The sequence below is a fragment of the Panthera uncia genome, chromosome B1 (assembly GCF_023721935.1).
Source record: "Panthera uncia isolate 11264 chromosome B1, Puncia_PCG_1.0, whole genome shotgun sequence".
In the NCBI taxonomy this organism is placed as follows: Eukaryota; Metazoa; Chordata; class Mammalia; order Carnivora; family Felidae; genus Panthera; species Panthera uncia.
In genome coordinates this window covers 106,053,843-106,073,006 of record NC_064811.1, presented here as the reverse complement: position 1 = coordinate 106,073,006, position 19,164 = coordinate 106,053,843, and the positions used below count along the sequence as shown (strand labels likewise).

The following is a 19,164-nucleotide window of genomic DNA, read 5'->3' as shown; positions in this document are numbered from 1 at the left end:
GCTGATCAGTTTTAATTGAAGCGATTAACAAGACAATTTTAAAGCAGGATGACAGGTCTGTCATCTGTATGAATTCCAGGAAGTCAAAAAGACTTACCTATCTGAGAAGTATGAAAAAGCTAAGTGATAAACTTGTTTAAGAAACTGGGAAATTTTTTCCTAACATGTCTGTCCTGTTGTCAACCACTTTTAAGCAATTAGCCTTGGCTCATCATAACACGTAAGGCTAATTAATATGCTTACCCTGCAGCTAAGGATTAGATACTCATTTAAAAAAGAATTCAAAAAATAAACAAACTTAAAAAAGCATTCAATGTATGGGAGATTGTTTAATTCATTATTAAAGAAATTGACTGGAAACACTTCATAAAATGTCCCCTCCCATGCCACACTACCACCAAGAATTAAAACGCTTTAATGGCTTCCCATGGCACTCAAAATAAAACGCTAATTCCAAGTGACGAAAGCCCTGCACAATGTGGACCAACATCTCCTGCCCCTTTTCCCAATGTTCATCTTGTTTCAGCTACTGACCTTTCAACAGTTTAAAGAACTTTTCTGCCTAAAGCCCTGTGAAGACACTTTTACTTAGGCTCAGAACACTCAATGAGTATATGCTTTTACAAAGCAGTTAAATCATAATCTGTCCCTAGATACAGGAAAAGTTGCATACAAATATGTAAAAGGATACAAGGACAGTATTTTTTCTTCTAAGTGTAATTTAATGGAGAGATGCTATGAAAAAAAAAAAAAAAAAAGTTGACCAAAACTGAAAATAGGGAGCAGTTCCAATGCAAATTTAAGAAACAATTATCATACAATTTTTAAGAAATATATCTTAAAAATATCTATCTATACCCATTTCTATAAGTGCAACTTCATTCTATACCTACATAAAGTACAAGTAAAATGAAAAAAGGAAAGCTTATGTAGCTTTATACCTACATAAAGTACAAGTAAAATGAAAAAAGGAATAGTTTAAGAATATTACAAAAGCAAATCAGTTACCATTGCAGATGGTATCCTGAAGAAATCCAAAATACCTATTGGTGACTACTAGGAATCAATTGATTAAATACAATTCTTCATTATTACAATTTTCCTCACAAAATTAAAATCAAAATGAAGATATGAATTAACCTCTCTTTCATTAACTACTTGAATGAGCCTCATTCTCAGTGAGATCTTCACCAGGACCATCTAACTTAAAATAGTCAGGACATGGAAAAAACGTTAAGTGTCCATTGACAGATGAATGGATAAAGGAAACGTGGTGTATAAATATACAACTGAATACTATTCAGCCATGAGAGAGGATATCCTGCCATTTGCAACAACATGGATGGATCTTGCAGGCATTATGCTAAGTGAAATAAGCCAGAAAGACTGACTTACATGTGGAATCTAAAAAAGCTGAATTCACAGAAACAGAACAAATTGGTGGCTGCTGGGGATAGGGGAAATGAGTGAAGGTGATCAAAAGTACAAACTTCCAGTTATAAGACAAATAAGTTCTGGAGATATACTATACAGCATGGTGACTATAGTTATTAATGCTGTATTGTATATTTGAAAGTTGCTAAGAGACTAGATCTTAAAAGTTCTCATCATAAGAAAAAAACAAAACAAAACAAAACATTGTGACTGGGAGGTGATGGATGTGAACTAAAATTGTGGAGGGGTGCATGGGTGGCTCAATCAGTTGAGCCTCTGGCTTTAGCTCAGGTCATGATCTTGCAGTTTGTGGGTCAGAGCTCCACTTTGGGCTGACAACGTGGAGCCTGGAGCCTGCTTCGGATTCTGTGTCTCCCTCTCTCTGCGCCCCTCCCCCACTCATGCTCTGTCTCTCTCTCTCTCTCTCTCTCTCAAAAATAAATAGACATTAAAAAAATTTTTTTTAATAAAATAAAATTGTGGAAATCATTTCACAATATATACATACATCAAATCATCGTGTTATATACCTTAAACTAATACAATGTTATTTTATCAATTATATCTCAATAAAACTGGTGGAAAAAGTGGACGTTATAGATGAACTAACCTCTCTTTCGTTGATTACTTGACTGAGCCTCATCCTCACTGGCATTTTCACCAGGACCATCTAATTTTGTTTCCCGGCTTTCTTTGCTCTCAGTGTTAATTCTCTTTTCAACCTTGTCTTCTCTTTCTTTTCTATTTTGTAGCTTCTTATTTCCTTGGCTGATGACACTCTGACTCTGCAAAAAGTTTTCTGAATGAAATCATTTTCATGCACAATTTCTCTAACATATCTAAAAAACTGTGGTAATAAACCTTTTCTAAATACTGCAAAACAAATGACAATTTTATTGAAAATAAAACTACTTTTCAAAAGACACTGTTAAAAGTCAAGCCACAGATTGGGAAAAAATATTTGCTAAGTATTTGATAAAGCACTTGGATCCAAAATATATAATGACCTCTCAAAATGCTATCATAAGAAAACAACTCAAATTTTCAAAATATGGGCTACAATTGAACAGACACTCCAACAAAAAGTTATACTGATAGCAAATATAAATGGAAAGGTGCTTGGCATCATTAGTCAAAGAAATGCAAATTAAAACTAGAATGTGATACCACCACACACCTAATAGAAACAGATTAAAAGACTGACTCTATGGAATATTTGTGAAGGTGTGACACAAGTTGAATTCTCATACACTGAGTATTAGGGGAATGAAGTTTGGTAGTTCCTGCAAAGGCTAAACACATAGCAACCATACAATCCAGCTATTCTACCTTGGTATTTACTCAAGAAAAATGAAAGCATATATCCATGCAAAATTTTGTACACAAATGTTTATAGAGCAGCTTTATTTGTAACATCCCCAAATTGGAATCAACACAAATGTCCATCCATAGATGAATAGACAAGCAGCATTCCATTCATAAAATGAAATACCACTTGGCAATAAAAAGGAATGAACTACAGGTACTCGTTAATGACATAAACAAATCTCAAAATAATTAAGTGAAAACTGGGGGAAAAAGGAGTCCTATTCTAGGACTCTCTATTTATGTAAAATTGTAAGAGATGCAAATTAACTATAAGTGACAAAAAGCATATCAGTGGTTGCCAGGAATGATGAGGGGAATGTGACAGGGAGAATTACAAAGGAGTGTGAGGAAGCTTTTGGGGTAATGGTTAAGCCTATTATCTTGATTTTGGTGATGGTTTCACAGGTCAAGACTTATCAAGTTGTATACTTCATGTGCAGTTTATTATATGTCACTCACTAAGCTGTTTAAATTAATGTATATTATCTACAACTGTAAGCTAATACTGCACAAAATACAAATAGCAAAGTGTACAGTGTCAAATGAAAACATGTAACCAGATAACCATATATGCTACCACTCCTCTAAAAAGTCCTTTGATAGGGGTGCCTGGGTGGCTCAGTCAGTTGAGTGTCCAACTCCAGCTCAGGTCATGATCTTGCGGTTCGTTGAGTTCGAGCCCTGCATCAGGCTCTGCGCTGACAGCTCAGAGCCTGGAGCCTGCTTCCAAATCTGTGTTTCCCTCTCTCTCTGTCCCTCTCCCCCTCACGCTCTGTGTCTTTCTCTCAAAAATAAACAAACGTTAAAAAAATGTTTTTGGGGCGGCTGGGTGGCTCAGTCGGTTGAGCGTCCGACTTCAGCTCAGGTCACGATCTCATGGTCCATGAGTCTGAGCCCTGCGTCAGGCTCTGGGCTGACAGCTCAGAGCCTGGAGCCTGCTTCTGATTCTGTGTCTCCCTCTCTCTCTGCTCCTCCCTGTTCATGCTCTGTCTCTCTCTGTCTCAAAAATAAATAAATGTTAAAAAATAAAAAATATTTAAAAAAATGTTTTTAAGTCCTTTGATAAAGTATCTCAGAACCATCTTTTAGAGTTTCTTTCATAGTTTAAATTAAAAATCCATTCACTGAACACTTCCTGATTTGATACAATATATATATGCATATGATGCATATGTGTATATATAATTAGCCCTTCAATACATATTGAAGATCATAAATACACATATAGCAAATTCTGAAACAAAATGGGCTTCAATTTAGTCTAATATTAAAAACTAATCTCTTTAATTGTAGTCACTACATAAAAATAACAGCATGGTACCCACCCCTTCTAAATCGAAGATTACCTCCTGAGAATACGATCAAATGAAGGCAATGTGATGAATAAAATCAGGTATCTGAAAAATGGGTTAGACTATAAAAAGGATGGCTGCTAAGTTTTCAGCATTTATTAATGTAATTCTCCACATTTGAAATAAAAGTCTGCATGTTGAAATGAGAATATTTTCCCTTTACGAAGGAAAAAACCTTAAAATAATACTCACTCCAGTGTTCACTAATTCACTTGGCGTTGGCCAATTCGCCATATCGCTGAAATCACTAGCCTAAGAAGTAATAAATAAGTGTTACATCTGCAAATTAGAAATCTTAAGTAGAAAAAATATTCTCTAAAAGTGAAGGCGACTGTAAAAAATCACCTATATACAATTACATGCAGGCATTTGCCAAATTAACTCAAAATCTTCTCCAAACAACAGAACACTGCAATAACAATGCTTGGGTCTTATCCAACTTCTAGCACTATTTAATGACACTGAGACTAGATTGATAAATATAGGATAACAGGATAACAAAAATATACAGGATTTGCACAAAGGCCACAATTCTCTAATATATTAGCTTTAACCTAACATCAATGATACAACTAGAAGAAAAGTACATAATAATCTAAGAGTTTCTAACATACCAATTTTCAACATCAATATAGCTAAGAACTATTTCATGTAAAAACATACCTTGTTGGATTTCTTTGTCTTGAGTTTTCCTGCTTTTATAATTTTGGGGGAACTGAGCTCTAAAAAAAAATTTAAAAAAATACACAGAATTGTTTTTACAATCACTTCATTTGATATATTTAACAAAATAAGTATCATATCAATTTCAGTAAGCCAGTGTTGTCATCATTTCCAACAAAATCCAAAGTTCTGATACTGAAACTCTTAACAAGAAATCAACTACAGTTCAAGAATAGATTCAAATTTGTTTTCAGTGTTCAAATCAAAAGAAATATCAAGGTTTACTTAACCTGAACTGATAGACCAATCCTTTCACAGAGGAAAACATGAAAAAATTAGAAATATAACATGTTTTCATAAAGTAGTAACTTACTTCCCAAAGGGGTGGATACATTTTGCTATACAAGTCATACATTGACATTCATCAAGAAGCATCCAGAAAATAAGTCAGAAGACTTCAAACTATTTGTGCTTGCAAACAAACAAGATTAGCAACCATAATAGGTTGTATGTAGATAAAGTCATAAAAAATAGAACAGGTCTCTGTAAAAGTTTGTATAAGACTATCATGGTACTGGGGCACCTGGGTGGCTGTCAGAGCAGACCCTGCTTGGGATTCTCTCCCTCCCTCTCTCTCTGCCCCTCCCCACTCACACACTCTCTCTCAAAGTAAACAAACAAACTTAAAAAAAAAAAAAAAAAGACTATCATGGTATCACCACTTGTCCCTATTTTGAATAAGACAGTGGTTGACAATGAAATAAATACATAAATAAAGAGAGATAGAGAAAGACTTACTCTCTAAATGAAGCTTTACAACTGTTTTTTAGTCTGGTTCGTTACTTAGCCAAGATGACCAGATGGCGTATCACCTAGCTAAACATGATCTAAAGTAAATATTGAAAAGTAGAATAAACTTGGTGTGCACAGAAAACACAATAATACAGCAAAACATGAATTCATAAAATCATAGCAATGACCAATTCATAGAATAAAATGAAGCAATCTTTCAGTTAAAACCCAGAAGCAGATTTTAAAAAGATACAGAGTACTTTTCAAAGGAAGAGAGATGAAGGAGGAAGATATCGCAAGGGATGAAAATACAGGAATCTTGAATATTAAAGTAATTCTATTCCTAAAGCAGAATAATGAGTACATAGGTACATGTATGTGCATGTATATACATATTTATAAATGGGCATAAAGATAAAATATTTCATTAAGAAAAATTACAAAAAAATGAGGGCAGGAAAACAAAGAACAATATTTGCCTGAACGCCATCCAGAATTTGACTGGAGTATGTTCTACATATACCATGTATATTTTATGAAAGTTATACAATATCGGGGCAGCTGAGTGGCTCAGTCGGTTAAGATTCCGACTTTGGCTCAGGTCCTGATCTACAGTTTGTGAGTTCAAGCCCTGCATCAGGTTCTGCATTGACAATGTAGAGCCTGCTTAGGGATTCTCCCTCTCTTTCTGCCCCTCCTCAAATTGGGTGCACTCACGTGCGCACATTCTCGCTCAAACTCAAAAACATAAATAAAAGAAAGTTATACAGTATAGAACATTTGGGGGACTTCCCTCAACAAAGTGGAAAAAAATGTCCCAAAATATTGCTATATTAAGTAACTTAAGTGCCTGGAAGTTACAAAATAAAGCTTTATACAAAATATTTGATGTAAAGTAGTAAGGGACAGGCCACACAAGAAGGTTTCATTTAGTTTTGCTATAAATCAATTAGATATTAATAATCACAAAATTAAGGTCAGAAATTAAAGATAAAAATTATTCTGGAGATGCCTGGGTGGCTCAGTTGGTTAGGCATCCAACTTCGGCTCAGGTCATGATCTCACGGTTAGTGGATTCAAGCCCCATGTCGGGCTCTGTGCTGACAGCTTAGAGCCTGGAGCCTGCTTCAGATTCTGTGTCTACCTCTCTCTCTGCCCTCCCCCAGCTCGCACTCTGTCTCTGTCTCTCAAAAATGAACGTTAAAAATAATTTTTTTTAATTATTCTGACTACATAAAAATAAACTTAACTTTAATATTAAATGACACAAATTATTAACAAAATTTTTAAAAATACTTAAACACAACAGAGTTAATAATCTATTGATTTAAAAACCGGGGGGCCTGGGTGGCTCAGTCGGTTGAGCATCTGACTTCGGTTCAGGTCATGATCTCATGCCCTGTGAGTTGGAGTCCCGCGTCGGGCTCTATGCTGACAGCTCAAAACCTGGAGCCTGCTTCGGATTCTGTGTCTCCCTCTCTCTCTGCCCCTCCCCCACTCATACTCTTCTCTCTTTCTTCCTCAAAAATAAACATTAAAAAAAATTTTTTTATTTAACCATGTATAAATAAAAATAAAAACCAGTACAGTTCCATACTCTACTCAGACAATGATTATAAGCTCTACTTAAAAGTGAGTAAGTTGGGAATATTTATTTCTTTGAACATTTAAAAAAAATTTTTTTTTTAAATTTTTTTAACGTTTATTCATTTTTGAGACACAGAGAGAGACAGAGCATGAGCAGAAAAGGGGCAGAGAGAGAGGGAGACACAGAATCTGAAGCAGGCTGCAGGCTCTGAGCTGTCAGAACAGAGCCTAACGTGGGGCTCAAACTCACAAACTGCGAGATCATGACCTGAGCCGAAGTCGGACACCTAACCGACTGAGCCACCCAGGCACCCCAGAACATTTAAAAAAATTTTAAGAGACATTGATTTCAGCATATTCTTTTGGACTCAGAATTTTGAATTTTTGTTTAAATTTTAAGCTCTCAACTTTAATTCCTCCTCAGGAAATATAATGGGAAAGCTTACATTTAACCCTGGGGAATTAATAATGCTTACATTTTAATGTTGTACCTTTATGTACACATTGTAATTGGGATGTTTATGTACATGTTATCAATATAATAATTTAATCACAAAGTATCTGACAAACTATGTTAGCCACTCTGGAAAAGGAAACAGTGATTTCTTAACATTTGTTACTAAACAGTCCTTATGAATTAATTTACTTTTCCAAGAGGAAGACTTTCCCAGAACATTCCTGTTCCCAAGTCCTCCCATGGAAATAGTAAGTTTCCTGATTAATGAGTTTAGGAAAATAAACAGAACCTACCAAATCAGTACCTTTCCTCTTTTTCCTTTAGGAACTAGCTGTCCACAAAAAGCAAGTATTGTAGTTTGCTTTTTAAATTTTTTAAAAAATTTATTTTAGAGAGAAAGAGAGAAAGATCACATGAAGGGGGAGAGAGGGAGGGAAAGGGAGACAGACAGAATCCCAAGCAGGCTCCTCGCTCAGAGCGCATCAGGGAAAGGGGGGTGGGGCCTCAATCCTATGACCCCAAGATCACCATCTGAGCAGAAACCAAGAGTCAAAAGCTTAACTGACTGAGCCACCCAGGTGCCCCTGTAGGTTGCTTTTTCGTCTGTCACCTTCACAGGGACAGACTCCCCAACACAGATAGAAGGAGGACCTGCAGTTGCAATGCAACCAACTGTGTGGACACATTTGTCTAATTCCAAGTTCAACATGAGGAAGTTCTTTGTGCTGCTCACTTAAACAACCTCATCAACCCAGACTTTTACATTTGAAAGGATGATACTAAGCTGCTAAATAAATAATCTGTGTGAAAGATGAATAGATGATTTTAAAAAGAAATACAGGGGGTTTAGGCAAAATACATGAAGTGGGTAGAGAGACAGTTTTCCAGTTATGGAATGAATAAATTACAGGAAAAGGCACAGTCTGATGGATACAGGCAATGACAATGTAACAGTGATGCCAAAGGACAGATGGTAGCTATACTTATGGTGAACACAGCAAAACATATAAACTTGAAATCACTACGTTGTACACCTGAAACTAATGTAACATTGTGTCAACTCTACTCAAAATATCATAATTAAAAATATATATGGGGCGCCTGGGTGGCTCAGGTCATGATCTCACTGTCCGTGGGCTCAAGCCCCATGTCAGGCTCTATGCGGACCGCTCAGAGCCTGGAGCCTGCTTTGAATTCTGTGTCTCCCTCTCTCTCTGCCCCTCCCCCACTCATGCTCTGTGTCTCTCTCTCTCTCTCTCTCTGTCAAAAATAAACATTAAAAAGAATTTTTTTAATAAAATAAATAAATAAATATATATAAACAGCCAAATGTGAAATGGCATTCAATTGCACTAATAAAGAAATGTAAAATAAAACACTTTTTACCTATCATAATGACATGTGTAATCTATCACTTAAAACATGTATCTTTTAATAAAACAATTCTATTTCTGGGAAATTACCTGGGAAGCAAGACAAGGTACAATGATGTCTGTATGTTTACTGATGAGTTTGCTGATATAATCATATTTAAGTAAACAACCTATATCTACATTAACATGGTATAGTTATATTACAGTACATCTAAACAAAAGAATGTAAAAGTTTTAGAAACAAGATAAATCTATATGCATTAACATGGAAATAGTCCATCACGTCTTAAATATAACTTTATATACACATAGGGAGAACAGGTAAAACAAGCCTACAAAAGGCTGTTTTTAACTAAAATGGAGGAAATTGCCCTTCACGTTTTTAGAGAAAACATAAGACTGAAAAAGCAAGCAACCCTAGAAAATTAAAAAACAAAAAAATTTAAAACATATTTGTACATTTAAATTTGTACATAAAAATTTAAAATACATTTTTTCCCAAACAGATGAAACCTAACAAATTTAAACTACTAGTGTTTTCAAGTATATATTAACATACATGAATGGTGTGTGATCTTCATATCTCCCATTTTTCAAATATCACTGATGAGACACTATATCAGTGCAACTTTGTGAGTAATATTCCAGTACCTTTAAAATGTTATTCTTTAACTCTGGGAATCTATAAGCTACTAATTCTAAATTAATAAGGGAAACAATTCATTTTAAGAGCCTTAACACTGGAAACGAAAATTGCAACAGTATTACCCAGTCAGGTAAATGCAACATCTTTAATTGTTAACAGGTATTTATTATTTATTGTACTTCATTAGGACTAAACTCCCTTGTTATTCAAACTGATCTATCAGCATCACTGAATCAATTAGGAACTTATTAAAAATACAGAAATCTCAGGTCCTACAGAATCAGATCTGCATTTTAAAAAGACCCATGGTGGATTCCTGTGCACATTAAAATGAGAGTTGCTGGTATAATCTGTTCTTTAAAGGCAGACTATGGCTAACCCCAAAAGAAAGATATCTTACACCATGACTGCATTTAATCATAATTTTAAAAGGTCAAAATTTTTTTCAAAATAATAAAATCCACAAATTGAGTACCATTTAAATGAAAGTCATCGTTATGGACAATAAACAAACATCAAGAAGACACCCTTTGCCTCAAAGAACATTACAGACTAGAACTAGAGATAAAAACATGAATATGGATTCCCATTACAAGACACTTAGGGGTAATTTCTGTAAGAAAGCTGTGGACTATTAAGGAGAGTAGCTCAGTGAGACCAAGGAAGACTACATACAGGAGTCAGCATATGAACTTGTTTTTCAAGGATAAACAGAATTAAAACAGGGTGGGGGGTGGGCTAAACGGGTGATGGGTATTAAGGAAGGCGCTTGTTATGATGAGCACGGGGTGTTATATGTAAGTGATCACTAATTCTACTTCTAAAACCAATATTACACTATATGTTAACCAGAATTTAAATAAAAATTGGGGGGGGGGAAGAATTAAAGAGATTGAGAATGAGCAAATAGGGCCTTCACCCAAAACACAGGGTACAAAGAAGAGAACATAAACAAAAAGCTAGAATGGTAGGATAAGACCAGATACATCATAGGCTCCCTCCCCATTTAAGTACTCTCTTCTTATGTTAACAACCAATAGAGAGATGTGTAGGATATTTAAGTAGTTTGCAGGGGCAGGGAATGTAACATAATAGGGATAATTTTAGAGTTGCCTGGGTGGCTCAGTTAGTCAAGAGTCCAGAGTCCCAATCCTGGGCACCTGGGTGATTCAGTCAGTCAAGCATCCAACTCTTGCTTTTGGCTCAGGTCATGATCTTATGGTTCATGGGTTCGAGCCCCAGCATCCAGCTCTGCCCTGACAGTGCAGAGTCTGCTTGGGATTCTCTCTCCTCTTCTCTCTCTGCCCCTCCCCCACTCATGCTCTCTAAGTCTATCTGAAAATAAATAAATAAACTTAAAAACTTTACTCACTTTTCATGACTCTAATCATTAGCAAAGTTTTAATTAAGAAAATGCACTGGGGCGCCTCGGTGGCTCAGTCGGTTAAGCATCCGACTTCAGCCCAGATCATGATGTCGTGGGTGATGAGTTTGAGACCTGCTTTGGGCTCTGTGCTGACAGCTCAGAGCCTGGAGCCTGCTTGGGATTCTGTGTCTCCCTCTCCCTCTGCCCCTCCTTAGCTTGCTCGCGCACGCTCGCTCTCTCTCTCTCTCTCTCTCTCTCTCTCTCTCTCTGTTAGAAATAAATAAACTTAAAAAAAAGAAAGAAAGAAAATGCACTGTTACCAACATTACACTAATTTTAAGGGAAAATTGTAGTAAAATGCCATTTTACTACAGTAAATGAGTGTTTTAAAAAACATTTTTAAAACTATTTAATTCTCATATTCTAAAAGTGGGACTATCAATTTGTAGTCACTTTAGAGAGCAACTTGTCAACAAACAAATATCTTGTTACCTAACAATTCCAGTTCTCATCATCTATCCTACAGAAAATCAGACACGTATACCAGAAATATGTATAAAAATGTTGTTTAAGGGCATTCAACTCTTGATTTCGGCTCAGGTTATGATCCCAGGATCATGGGATTGAGTCAGTGGAGCTGAGTCAGTGGAGGGGGGGCAAGCTCAGTCATGGCTGAGCCTCTCTCTCTCTCTTTCTCTCCCTCCCCCAGCTCAAGCTCTCCTTCTAAAAAAATAAAATTAAAATAAATAAAATAAAAATGCTGTTTGAAACAACCAAGATGTCAACCAATAGGTAAATGGCTAAATGAACTATATCAATTATATTTATGGGCTCCTTGCCAGCAATTTTTAAAATTTAATTTTAAAAACTCACTTATTGTATAGTTACCTTTTTTTTTTTTGGGGGGGGGGGGGGTAGGCTCCATGCTCAACATGGGGCCTGAACTCACAACCCTAAGATCTACCGACTGAGCCAGCCAGGTGCCTCCCCGCCCATGCCTGGTTGGTGGGCTCAACCAATACTTTAAATGAAAAATGGAGGATGATATGATGTTTTAAAAACATACACAAAACACTATATTTAGAAGGAACTGCATGGAAAGGTCTGAATATCAGTAAACAGGATATGTAAGGAGACATCAAAAGTTCTGTTTTTATAAGGAGGCTGTGTTTATGTATCATTCATATAACTTACTTAAAATGTTATTATGGTAATAATAAGCTTATTTGAAGTTTCTAGGAAGCAGACATTAAGAGAAAGGACAGTTGATGAGGTCAGAGAAGAATAAGGATAAAAAAGATGGACAAATCAGTATTTTTATATACCATGTTTTCGTTGAGTAAAAGAACTGCAATTATATTAGAAAGCTGATTTTTGATATGCAAAATACAGTGATAGCAGCAGGTAAGAGATTAATAAAACCCACATTGTAATTTTAATAAAGGTCTCCAAAAGAAACCAATTACTTTAAAAAACAAAACAATTACTTTAAACAAGAATTGGAGACAATTCTTTCAGGTCTGCTTACTGAATTCAAGACTGCAATGACACTATTCTAGGTGTCTCAGGTGGGCCAGGCTTTGGTTGAAAAGGCCTCACCTAGATTAAGAAAAACAGCAATACACAGGCCAAAATCATCCTACAAGTGGAATAAAGTGCCTCACAAGGGCTGAAGAAGCAAGAATGATTCACTTGCAGTTTCAACAGAGAAAATTCATGATTATCTGTCCTGAAATAATCCCCTTCATTTCCTATAATGTTTCTATCCCTGATGATAAACTTTCCGGCAAAATTTTGTGGATGGAATTCCTGTACCTCATTAAGAGGGTAACAGTAAATCCAGGTTTGGCCAGGACAAGCATGGTTTAAGTGTTATTCCAGCATAATTAATATCCTTCTCTTTCCCTCTCTACAGTATCCTGGTTTGTAGGATAAATTACACAGGCTCCCTACCAATAGATTATCCCTAGTTTGCACCTACTCTAAACCTTAAAGGTCCTCTGCTATTTCATTGTTCTTTAAGTTGCAAATATGCTTAGGAAAATAGGAAGCCAAGGCACCCAGATTTTAGATGACACTCTTATATTAACTGGAAGAGATGAATACACTCATTTCATTCATTTACAACGCCCAGTAAAATCGCCAGAAGTAGAACCCAAGTCTCTCAAAACAGTGCAATTTTTCTACACCATAATCTTTACACTATGACTACAAACAGAAGTTGTGGTAGAACAGCTTAGAGTCAGTATTGGGAAGTTTATAAAATTATTGCTCCAAATAGTAAAGAATGGTATTCCTGCAGGCACAGAAGGATTCCAAGAATAGGAAGAGCTGCCTACAGAGAGACATCAGCAAAATCAAAATTGCCATGAACCACAACATACCTCAAGCATTACCTTGTTCTTAACCTCCAATAAAGATTAAGATCCCCAATGAAGGCACCTGAAGTTAATTAAACTCTTAAATAGTTTTCAAAAGGACATTTCCAATTAAAATTCCTAAGTCTTACCTTAAAAGTTTAAAAACCTGTCAAAATAATTTACAACCAAAAGACAGTTCATTTTTTGGTTAATTCACTGAATATAAATTACAATTATAAGTCTAGAAGTAGGGAGGTTGAACAGTCCATTAAGATTCATTAAGGCTTTCTTTCCCTTCGCTAAATTTATGGACATTATGCTTTAAGATGTGTTTCCTTCAGTTAGTGACAGTGAATAAATAGATCTTTACAGCTAGAAGAGAATGATGGTAATATTAAATTTAGAGCAAATTTTTAAGTAGTTTTTTTCTGCAAGTGTCAAAATTTATCAAGAATGAGGAGTATTACCATGCAAAGGCTAAAAAAAATCAATTAACATCTCACTCTATTGGAGTTCCTCTGAAGAAATGTTTATACCTGCAATATAAATGTAATTAAAACATTTTAATTACCTTATAATTATGCCATATTCTTGAACTCACTTGATTCTCACAACCCTGTAAACACACTCACATTTTCCCCATTGTATTGTTAACCTTTAATTTTAAGAAAAAGTGAAGATTTCCCAGTAAACAGCTGTAATTTCTATATTAAAAGTTCTATTGATTTACTAAGACTTAATTTACAAAATAAAACTAGGAGACACTGCTTTTTGTGTTGTTTTATTTTTTCCACTTAAACTTAAAAAAAAAAAAAAAAACTACAACCAAAATAAAGCACCTAGGGCCCTACTGTACTGATCAGCTTTCAAATGCTGAGGCTTAATCTAACCTCCTCTGAAGAGGAGGGCTGCCAACCGAAGACTCCCATTTACCTAACATGCAACCCACTCTCATGTCAACTGTCCTATTCAATTATTTCCCACCACAATTTTGTTGGCAATTACTGTATAGTCTCACACTTAATATCACTATTTCTTGTTTTGAAAACGGAGATTTTCAGCTTATCAATTATTTCGCAATGAAAAAAACTACAATGGCGCTTCCACTGCTGGTAAATAAATCCCCTGGCTCTGACTTGCTTCACCCCTTTTTTTTTACAAGTCCAAAAGTCCACAAAAACTTTTCTATAGGATGAACTGCATTATCTACCTAGATTCCCCAAGTCACTAACACGTGGGGGGGAGGGGAGGGGGGACGGGGGCAAACTCAATCGAGGCCGCGGCAGGCGAGCTGCTCAGCTACTTTACTCCCGCTGTGCCCCCACCAGTCAAGGAGAAGCTGAGGTCCCACCTCTTCCTGCCGCTCCCTTCCCAGATGTCCATTTATGTAAATAGGCAAAGTGAATGACACCTTGGAACGAAATACCTCCGACTGACAGGGAAAGGCGGCCTGCCCTTCCCCCAGTCCCTCAACAGCCAAACAAATCATCCCTGCACACACCATCCCAGCGCCCACCGCAAAAACCACAGACCTGCCTCCAGGGTTTCCAGTGGGGACGGCGGCAGTCCCGTCCCGGCAGTGGACAGGTGCTGAGGAGGCTTTTTGGTCCAGGGGTTCTCCTTAGGCGGAGGCGGCGGCTGCAGCTTTTCCTCACGGCCGGCCGCCGCCTCAATCTCCAGGACGTCCTCGGCCGGCAGGTCCCTCGGCAAGGGTGGCGGGGGTTCCCCACCGAAGGGGCCCCCGGGCCCGCGCGCCTTGTGCGCCAGGTGCAGCGCCAGGGGTCTCACGGGCACGGCCGCCTGGGGCACGCTGTACCCCAGCACCAGCGCCGGCGACGGCTCTCCCCGAGCCCCCGCGCTGATGGCTGTCGCGGCCCTCTCTTCACTCGCCGCCTCCTTGCCCTCCCGTTCGGGCGGGGACAGCTGCTCGGCCTGCCGACTCGCCGCTACCAACAGCGACTCCTTCTCAGCAGTCACCGTGGGTGGCTCCTCCCCAGAGTGAGCGCCGGGCACCAGGGCGCGAGCAGACATCGTCCCTTTGCCCCAGTCACCCCAGCCAGGGGGAGCCCGGGGCCAGGGAGCCCGACTGCCCGTCTTTCCGCCGGGGAACCGACTGGCTCCGGCCTGGGGCAGAAAACCCGAGAACCCGGCCGCCACCGCCGCCCGTGTCGGCCGACGCCGTACAGCGCCCGGCGTGCCGCCGCCCCTCCCCGCGCGGAACGGAGCGCTAACCGCCCACCGGCCCAGTTCGCCTCAGAGAGGCACACGCCCCGAGCCAGCCAACAAGCGCCAGGCGCCGCAGCCGGGAGCCGCGAGCCTTCACCTGGCGTGGGCAGCGGTGGACGCACTACAAGCAGGGGTGGAGGACCTCTAGCGGAGTCAAGGAGGCGCGTGCCCCTAGAGCCGGTAACTGCACAAGGGGGCGGAGGCGGGGGCGTGAAGGGGGCGGTCCCAGAGGGCAGAGCGGGGGCGGGGCCTCCCGAAGGAGCGTGACGTGGCTACTCACCGGCTCCTGCCCTCGCAAGGCGGCCGCCAGCGGTGGTTGACGGACTAGCCGGTCCGGGTAACGCCCGGCCTAAGGGCCGGCCCCGCCCCAGCGGCCAGCCGAGGGGGAGGGAAGGCAAACTGGACGATTCTTCTGCACGCGGGCTACCGCAGCCCCGACTGTGGGCGCAGGGGCGGGGCGCGCCCAGGGCCTCTGTGACTAGCGGCGCACTGGCGCCGCCCTCTGCAGAGTGCGGGCGAGGGGCGGGGCGGGCTACGCACGTGGCGCCGGAGGGTGGGGGGGCGGGGCGGTCGCTTGTGCCACAGGCCCTGACGGAGAATTGACCCGAGGCGGGAGAGAATGGTAGGTAGTCTCCGCCAACTACCCTGGGGTGATTTTCTTGCGGACCGGGGTCCCGGACTCTGCGTTAGACCCTTCACCCCGTGAAAGTTTCCCCCTGAGGATTTGGGGAGCTGCGATCCCTTTTAATCCCGAGCCACGTCCAGAATGGAAATTGTGTAATTTGTAGGTAACTGTTTATGAAACCTTTGCCCAGGGAGTCGGTTTAGTGCACTTCCCCACCCTTATTTCCAACCCTCGAACTGAAATACATTTAAAATGCTCTTGAGGAAAACAAATGGTTAGTATTTCGCCGGCTTTTTGTTGTTGTTACAAGTTTCTTTGATTTGTAGAGATAACACTTGTTTACAAAGTAACCATGTTTCCTAATATTTTTTCCTGGAATGGACATATTTTAAAAGGTACAAATATGTATTGATTAAATCCAATAAGAGCTTTCTACTTGGCAGTCACATTCAGTGAATGATGATATTGGTTTCATAGGCATGTGTTTATAAGTTAATTAATGTTTATGTTCCTGTGCAAGGTCGCTGAAAATGGGTTTGACCCAGTGAAAATTTTTTCACCAAGGAACACCCCTCCCTCAAAAAAAAAAAAAAAAAAAAAAAAGCAAAACAAAACTGTACCTGGCCATTTGTATGCACTTTGGCAATGGGTCCCTCCTAGCTTCCTTGAGAGCTGACAAGCTAGGCAGAAAGCTTGTACGGGACTCCTTTCCCAGGGGTCTCCCTTCAGTCACATTAATTTCCAATTTATCTGACCCTGAGCAACCTTCAGGACCCATTACCAGTTGAATAAGGATTGTACTTATATTTCCAAGGAGGCCCCATCTTCACTAGCTCCATTATTGGTAAAGCCTTGTTTTGTTAACTATCAACTAGCTGCTCTTCCTGTTAGAATCAGCCTTTTGGAGTCCTGCCAGGTAATACTTGGCTTTGTTTACAAAAGCTCAGCAACAAGTTCACACCGGAAGTGACTGAGAGAACACATTCTATTTTACTATCTGTTTCAATACAGGTGGATTAAAGACTGATTCTGTTGAGGAAAAGGTTATGTGGAATGGTGTCTGAAGTTAGATTCATATGGGCTACCTAACCATGGTTGGTAGTTTTGTTTGCTGCTGTTTTGTTTTTGTTTTGTTTTGTTTTTAAGTGAATTATAAAGGTGCTTTATTGAAGAAACACAGGAGGACTTTTTTGGAACTAGATTGTGGTTGCAGGAAGAGACGAACTGGAGGGTAAATGTGTACTCAAAAGGTCTCTAAAGATTCAGTAGGTGGTGTTTGAGATCTTCACTGTAATACAGTGCCACTAATGTCAGTGAAGGGAGTTGTCAATTTGTTGTCTCTCTTTTAAACACATATTAATAACTCCTATTTCCACATAGCTGCCTCTTGGAAACAACTTTACCTGTCTTCTGTTTGCCTCTCCACCCTTTGCCTCCTTTTGTGCCAGGCAGAGCTGATCTGTCCAGATTGCACTAATGAATTCCCTCACAGTCCTTGGTATCCCGATGGGTTCAGGCAGTAGGAAGTATATGCAAGAGATTGGAGGCCAGAAGATAGTGGGGTCATAGTCCATATTCCCCAGGCTGGTCAATTCCATATTCACCAAGGGTTAACTGCACTCTCTCTATTCAGTTATCTTTCCAGTTCTTTCCTTTGTCCCTTCAAGCCTATTAATAACTGGTAGTCCTTGGGGCACTGCATTATCTCTCATTGGTTTCCCTGACTCTTATGCTGTACCTCTGTAAGTCATCCTTTTAATAACTCTATTCAAATTATGCAGTTTAACCTTTCCATCTGATCTTTTTTTTAAGATTTTATTTTTAAGTAATCTCTGCACCCAACATGGGACTCAAACTTACAACCCCAAGATCAAGAGTTGCACACTCCACCAAACCAGCCAGGTACCTCCATCTGATTTTTTTTTTTTAAATGTTTACTTTGTGAGAGAGAGAGAGAGCATGCATGCAACCTAGGGGTTGGGGCTGGGGGCAGAGAGAGAGGAAGACAGAGAATCCCAAGCAGGCTCCACACTGTAAGCACAGAGCCCGATGGGGAGTTGGATTCTATTAACCATGAGATCATGACCAGAACCGAAATCAAGAGTCAGACACAACCGTCTGAGCCACCCAGGTGCCCCATCATCTGATTTTTTTTTTTAAGTTTATTAATTTTGAGAGAGAAAGAGCACAGGAGGGGCAGAGAGAGAGAGAGAGAGAGAGATATGGAGAGAGAATCCCAAACAGGCTCCTTACTGTCACTGCAGAGCCTAATGTGGAGCTCTGTCCCATGAACCATGAGATCATGACCTGAGTCAAAATCAAGAGTCAAATGTTTAACCTACTGACCTACCCAGGCGACTCCCATCTGATTTTGATGGGACCTTGACTGACCCAATTTGTCTTTGCTGAAACTCCATTATGTTAAGTCATTTGGCCTCTGTTGCTAATTGCCAGATTCTTCCTCTGCTTCTTAGTTGAAAATCAAGGAAGAAAATTGGCTCAGTTAATTTTTTTGTAGCCAAATTATTATCCATTCTGTGGATTATTTTCTCGTGAGTAGAGTCCCCATTTAGCCTGGAGGAACAAAGCTGTTTGGTTCAAAACACTGCCATCAAGGCAATTAAGGTGGGAGAGCCAGTTAGTAAGAACGTGAAAGACTACATATTTTAACCAAGTTGAAGTATCTTTTCCCTATTTTAGTGAATGGCACCACCTTCCAGTCTATATAATCTAGGAGTTATCCTTTAACCTCTCCTTTCCCTCACTCTCCATAATTCACTAGTTTACAAATATTTCTCAAGCTTCTGCCAGGCAGTGTTCTAGGCTCTCACCAAGACCAGTACCTCCTAAATGTCAAGTTCTGCTTTCTCCACTGTCACCATCCTACTCCAAGATGCCACCATGCTAATATGATA

At 39.4% G+C, this 19,164-nt stretch overlaps 1 protein-coding gene across 12 annotated transcripts in view; it reads right to left on the bottom strand.

The window, feature by feature from the left end:
• Positions 1-16,081, bottom strand: part of LARP1B (La ribonucleoprotein 1B) — a 125,571-nt gene extending 109,490 nt beyond the window's left edge. For 4 of the 12 annotated variants that reach the window (XR_007457901.1, XM_049631164.1, XM_049631163.1 and 1 more), the window contains exons 1-4: positions 14,931-15,844; positions 4,818-4,876; positions 4,347-4,406; positions 2,045-2,219 (exon numbers count right to left, since the gene is read on the bottom strand). Coding sequence is in view for 10 of the 12 variants with exons in the window: in XM_049631164.1 (XP_049487121.1) it covers positions 2,045-2,219; positions 4,347-4,406; positions 4,818-4,876; positions 14,931-15,429 (793 nt within the window). In the remaining 2 variants the exon portion in view is untranslated. Of the gene's footprint in view, positions 1-2,044; positions 2,220-4,346; positions 4,407-4,817; positions 4,877-5,615; positions 5,705-14,930; positions 15,845-15,904 lie in introns of those variants that run through there. The other 8 variants (XR_007457902.1, XM_049631168.1, XM_049631166.1 and 5 more) reach the window with 5 other exon arrangements.
• Between the last annotated feature and the right edge of the window lie 3,083 nt (positions 16,082-19,164).